This window comes from Acyrthosiphon pisum, chromosome A2, assembly GCF_005508785.2.
Source record: "Acyrthosiphon pisum isolate AL4f chromosome A2, pea_aphid_22Mar2018_4r6ur, whole genome shotgun sequence".
NCBI classification, from domain to species: Eukaryota; Metazoa; Arthropoda; class Insecta; order Hemiptera; family Aphididae; genus Acyrthosiphon; species Acyrthosiphon pisum.
In genome coordinates this window covers 97,572,650-97,579,034 of record NC_042495.1, presented here as the reverse complement: position 1 = coordinate 97,579,034, position 6,385 = coordinate 97,572,650, and the positions used below count along the sequence as shown (strand labels likewise).

The window sequence follows — 6,385 nt, the reverse complement described above, 5'->3', positions numbered from 1 at the left end:
TAAACCCGAGTAAAATTTTTGCGGGTAACCCGGGTGTACGACCCGGGTTCAAACCCGTTTTGACTCCTGCTTTCTTGTAGACATTTATTTTTCAATAAAGGTAGGAAAACTCATGAGGAATCTTGTATTACATTTTAAAACTTATAGATTTAAAATATTTTATGCATTTCTAACTCAAAATAATTTGCACATTTTTGTGATTTTTACGTATTTTGTCAAGATTTGAACTTTAAATGCTTAAAAAAAAAAAATGATGACTGGATTTTTAATAATTTTCAAATGTCATTGAAACAAATATAATAGGAGCTTTGTATTAATTTTCAAGCTTTTTTACCCAACAAATAACATTTTTTTGACATTCACAGAAAAAAAACCTAAAAAAATTTGAAATTGAAAATGTCCGTACACATTTCAAAACAAATTTTTGAAAATGTTATCATGTATAGAAAATGCTAATATAGTAATATATGAAACCAGTGAAAATTTCATGTATCTATGGTTATTTATTTTAGAGTTACACCAAAAACCAAAATCGATTTTGTCGAAAACCGATTTACGAACAATTTCATGTTTTCCTTAAATTTTTTCTCTGCGCTTTTAAAAGATATAAGAAAATTTTACTTTTTACCCTTCAAAGTACCAACGAGATTCACTTTCCTATCATAAAAATCAAAAGATACTGTTGAAGAAAATCCAAGGATTTTTAAACATAACAAAATTTAAAAATATGGTTCCCGGTAAAGTGCATATTTTGTTCTTATGTGACCAGTTTATTTAGCCATGGTTTCAACAATACAACTTTATCAGTTATGGTGATAAGAGGTTTGAAGTGTTTGAAATTATTTAAAACAATGACGAATGAACTGTTAAACTGTGGATTAAATTCAAATCGAAAACAAAACCAGATAAATCACTTTTGACTGGCGTATTCAAAGAATACTATGCTTAGAACAATTAATTGTTTCCTGTAAAGCCTTTAATCATTATGCATTGTGATTAATTTAATAGTTTTAATTCGCTGTTTCAAAGTTTAAAATGTCTTCAACTGAACCTAGCCCGCAGCACATATCTGCACTTAGGAAATATTTTGGACATTCTACATTTCGGTCCATGCAATGGGAAATCATATATTCAGTTTTAGAAGTAAGACGTTTAGACTGACTGTCCTGGTTTCTGTTTATTTGTTGGTATATATTTATATATATATAATGTGTATATATTTTATTTTTCAGCAAAAAAGAGACGCATGTGTGGTCATGTCTACTGGTTATGGAAAAAGTCTTTGTTATCAGTATCCGGCAGTTTATAGCAAAGGCTTAACCATAGTTGTTTCTCCGTTAATATCGCTAATGAAGGATCAAGTACTTTCTCTAGAGGTTTGGATTAAATTTGTTATTTGTTTATTATTTTTATTTTACCTAAAAATGTCATAATTATATGCCAACAGTAAAGGTAAATAATTGTTAAAAAGACAAAAGCTTTTGACACATTGACTGCGTAAGTGTTTTTGCAGTTTTCTCCTAGTGCATATGATAAAAGTAAAATCCATGCTAAATAATAATAAAATAACATTATATTATGGAATAATAAACCATTTACTTACCAATATATATTGGATGACAAATGGCATCAAACGTGTTGCCAATTGATCCTCATGATGCCAATTCGTGTTAGCACACAGTGAACGTGTTAAAATGAAAAAAAAAATTCCAACTAGACAATTATGTAAAAAAGTTATTTAAATTATACACAATTGAATTTTACTTGTTTCCTAGATGGCCAATATAAAAGCATGTTTGCTAGGCTCAGCTCAAACGTCTAAGGCAGACGCTTTAAATAATCTTTTTTCGGGAGAAGTTAGAGTGTTATATATAACTCCAGAATGGATTGCCACGGATTCAGCAAAAAAGATTTTACAAGATTTACAAACAAAAATAAAAATTGTTGTTGTGGCTATTGATGAAGCGCATTGTGTCAGTCAGTGGGGTTTTGATTTCAGATCTTCTTATAGGTCAGTGGAAATTATTGTATTTTATAATGTCGTTCAACTGTTTAAGTAATCTTCATATTTATATCAGGAATTTAGGGAAATTACGCAACATACTACCCAATGTCCCAATCATGGCATTAACAGCCACTGCTACACCAATTGTGCGTAAAGATATTTGCAATTCATTGAATCTCATGTATGTATGATTGATCATAATTTAATTTGTAAATGTAGAATTTGAATCGAATCAATATCTATTAATTAGTGATTACTTTTAGAAATCCAAAATATGTGTGTACGGGATTTGACAGGAAAAATTTATACTTTGAGGTATCAAAAAAAACAAGTATATTTGTTGACTTGAATAAATTTATGAAAAAAAATGGGTTAAAAATGTTTTTTGAAGGTGCCACAATTATCTATTGCCCTACAAAAAAACAGACCGAGGCAGTTGCACAAGAATTAAAATGTAAATATTTTTTCCCAGTTCCCATCGATTTTGTTTTCTAATTTTATTTACTGTGAAATTATAAATATTATTTTATTTTAGCTAACAGAATAGAATGTGAAGTTTATCATGCTGACATTCCACTGAATAAAAGAAATACTGTTCATGAAAATTTTGTAAAAGATAAATTGCAAATTGTTGTAGCTACAGTAGCTTTTGGAATGGGAATTGATAAGCCAGGTAATTGTTTAATTGATTATGTTTATTTTAAAATAAAATTAAAATTTACCATCAGAAATACATTTACTGAAATTGTTATGTGCACCTACAATTTGTCTATTACATTTATGAATTTAGATTTATTTATTAAATATATTGAGTAGTTGTTAATTTATTTTTTGATAGATGTAAGACGCGTTATTCATTATGGAGCACCTAAAGATATTGAGTCATATTATCAAGAAGTTGGTCGAGCAGGACGGGATGGTTTGCCAGCCATGTGTCATATATTCTACAATCAAGCTGACATTGTGCTCAATAGACATATAATGCTTTCAAACCTCACAAATGATACATACCGCTCACATAAAGAAAAGATGGCTAAGGTCATCGAACAGTACATGGAGACTAGATTGTGTAGACGTCAACTATTATTATCCTATTTTGAGGATGTCTCTTCGTCAACTAAATCTGATACTTCCATCATCAGAACAGACTGCTGTGATAATTGTACAAATAAGTAAGAATTTATTTTCAGTTCCAAAATATTTTATATTAATTCAAATGGTTATTTCTTTGAAAAAACAGCCAAAAGACTGACAAATTGCAACCTGATAATAATGTAGATTTAACTGAAGATATACAATTAGTCTTACAATGTGCACAAGCACTAGGTGGTTATTTTGGACTTGTGGCTATAGTAAATTTCATTTGTGGTAAAAAGAATGATAAATTGTCCAAATATACGACCCATAAATTGTACGGAAAAGGAGACTATAACACAGAAACTTTTTGGAAAGCACTAGGTATATAAATTATTTTTACAAAAATATGCCAAAACTGATGAGAATTTTTATCAAGTATAATACAATTTTGTGGTCATTCAGGTAAATTGTGTTTGAGGGAAAGTTTACTACAACAAAATCCTTGCCCTACATTCAAGGAAGGCAACACATTTTCTTTTCCAATCAGTACTGTTGCAGTTTCAGACAAGGGATACGAATTCATAAAATAGTAACATTACAATTTAGTAAATTAATTATAACTTATTAATAAAAATGATCTATTACTGTTTTGATCATAGTGGAAAGAAATCAGGTATTCTAATAGACCCATCATTGGATGTTTTAAAAATGTTCAAATCTAAATCAGCCATTAAGTAATACAATTCATAAACAAATATTTTATGTATCATACCTAATTGTATATTGTTAATTTACTTATTTAAGATTGAAAGATGTTTATAAGGGTTGTGGTACCCTAGATATAAAATTGAAGTATCATCGTGAAGAAAAAATAACACAACTTACACCAAGTACACAAAATAACAGTTCTCAACAACCAACTGAAAACACAGAATTAGAAGTAAATGTTTCAATTAATGTTGAAAGTAACAAAATGTTTATAACCTTATATTTTTGTAGAACACAATTTATTCGACTTTGGTGATGTATAGAACCACATTGGCTCAACAATCAGACTGTATGCCTTATATGATTGCAAGTAATAAATTGTTAATCAATGTGGCAAAATTAAAACCTAAAAATGTATCTGAATTAAAAAATGGTAAAAAATGATAAATTAATCATCTTTAAATGTTGATTTTTATCATAACTATTGCTTATCAATTTGTTTTTTCTATAGTTGAAGGGTTTACTGAAGCCAAAATTGATCGTTTTGGTCTAGCAATAGTGGATAAGGTGATAGAAGTTTGTAATAAATATCCTGTAGAATCGAAGACTGAGAGTGTGAACCAATGCGAAACTAAGTAAATATAGCTATGAATGTTATTTACTCATATTTTTTTTTATGTTTCATTCCCTTTTTTTATAGTAACTCAAATTCCAGTGTATGTGATAACTTTTGGGATGAATGTGATGACTCCATCTTCAGTCAAATATGTGATACAGATGAAATAAAAAAATGTGGTGTTGATGGAGATGTAGAAATAAATGAAGTTTATAGTAGTTCAATTCCAAAAAACGATGATACCCCAACTAAAAGAAAATATTGCGATACTGAATCAAATGGGATGTGTCAAGAAACAATAACAGAACTTAATAAAACCATGATTAAAAAATTAAAAAATAACTCTCTGTTCAAATTTTAAAATGCAATTGCATATAAATCATTATTATAATATATTTTTTCAAAGACTAATTATTTTATTTTCATACCCAAATTATAAATAATTGTTTTCTCCGTAAACTGTTTATCCAAAAGGCAACATTTATAATATTTGATCTAAGATTTAATAGTTAATATATGATTTTACTCAAAAAGTGGCAAGTCATTCAATGATAATTCGGATTATGCTCCTATCTTTATTTATTACATTACTACGGTTTGTTTAAATTAAATTAAACCTGATCATATTGTGAATGTATTATATCGCTATTATAGACTAGTATTATAGTATTATACTGTAATCAGGAAAGATTTTCTGATAACAAGTTCAAGAATTTTTTATAACAAATCATGGTAACAACTAACAATTATCAGAATTGTGTTGTGTAGTCAGTTTAAATGCACCTGTATGTATTGATAGTAAAAAATTATTTTAGATTTTATTGTTATCTAATAGATTACAATGTTGTGCAGTTTTTAAATTAGACAAATTAATATAGTTGCCTATAACAGCAATGTTCTATAATAATAGGTAATAGGTATTCAATCATTTTACATAATATTACTTATATTTAAACAAATAGTATCATGCTGGCTACTGAAGCGTTAAATATTTTTAAAAACATAAATGGTTATTGGTTTGGTTAATGGCTCTTAATGCATTTCATATAAACTTTAATAATAACAAATAAATACTTGATTTTTTAATCATAGAATACAACCATTGTTTGGTATATTATGCTTAAAACAGTATTTAATCCATGTGAATAATGTATTTACAACACTTTGTATTGGTTATATCCTTGAAAAGAAATAATATCCTACAGTGGCGGATGCAGGGTTTAATTTTTGGGGGGGGGGCCTCTTAAAAAAATTACTTCTAAGCCATAAATACATTTCACATTTTAAAATATTTCTGTAAGTAAAAAGAGGTGTTTGTTGAAGAGGTCTGGGGGGGGGGGGGGGTGGCAAGGCAATTCAAAAAATTGAATTTATTATTGATATAGCCTTGGATATTATATTATTTAATGATACTCTTGAACTAAAACACCAATTACTAGTACATTATCCAACAATCAAACGACAATCTAGCCCTCCAAGAAACTTTTGGTGTTTTCGATTTAAAAAAAGGTGGGTAAGTGGATGTCGCTCTGCTGTACAGTAGATTACAAGTGGGTCACTGTATAATGGATGGTATTAAATTTGAATTCAATAATATATAATATCATTGTATAAGAAAAACGATTCTGAGCAGAGACGATATGTCAGTCTAGGTATAAGACATAATATTATACCTATATGGTATTAAAAAAAAATTGACATATAATAGGTGCCTATAATAAATTCTAAATTAATCATATCACAATATCTATTAGGTACTTATAACGCGTTATACATCAACAACAAACCATGATACTATCATAATAGTATACTTTAGAAGTTTCAAGTATACCCACGAATAATATTATACAATCACAACAAAATATTTCTAAAATAGTTATTCTAGGTTTTTAATATGTAATTTCGTCCAATTTTTGGCAACAGAATTAAATATTTACGTGGAATCTTGTTTTAAATTTTCAATCCTTAGATATAAAAGT

General features: G+C 28.1%; 2 protein-coding genes across 2 annotated transcripts in view; one reads left to right on the top strand and one right to left on the bottom strand.

Annotated features, from left to right (window-relative positions):
- The window catches only part of LOC115034022, a 79,392-nt gene that overhangs the window by 68,937 nt on the left and 4,070 nt on the right, over positions 1–6,385 (bottom strand). The gene's annotated exons all lie outside the window — the stretch shown is intronic.
- On the top strand, positions 716–5,086 carry LOC100163969 (Werner syndrome ATP-dependent helicase homolog). Its single transcript, XM_001950829.5, has 14 exons — positions 716–1,143; positions 1,233–1,376; positions 1,776–2,011; positions 2,079–2,186; positions 2,269–2,459; positions 2,541–2,678; positions 2,844–3,177; positions 3,246–3,463; positions 3,545–3,671; positions 3,742–3,816; positions 3,887–4,022; positions 4,082–4,223; positions 4,302–4,425; positions 4,491–5,086. The coding sequence occupies exons 1-14, from the start codon at positions 1,036–1,038 to the stop codon at positions 4,765–4,767; spliced, it is 2,358 nt and encodes a 785-aa protein (XP_001950864.1). The 5' UTR covers positions 716–1,035; the 3' UTR covers positions 4,768–5,086.

What these genes read in the sequence shown, in the direction of transcription:
- LOC100163969 (XM_001950829.5), top strand. Translation starts at nt 1,036, where the DNA reads ATGTCTTCAACTGAACCTAGCCCGCAGCACATATCTGCACTTAGGAAA. An exon ending in AATGGGAATTGATAAGCCAG is followed by an intron (nt 2,679 to 2,843) that starts GTAATTGTTTAA and finishes ATTTTTTGATAG; the next exon opens with ATGTAAGACGCGTTATTCAT. An exon ending in TGTGATAATTGTACAAATAA is followed by an intron (nt 3,178 to 3,245) that starts GTAAGAATTTAT and finishes TTGAAAAAACAG; the next exon opens with CCAAAAGACTGACAAATTGC.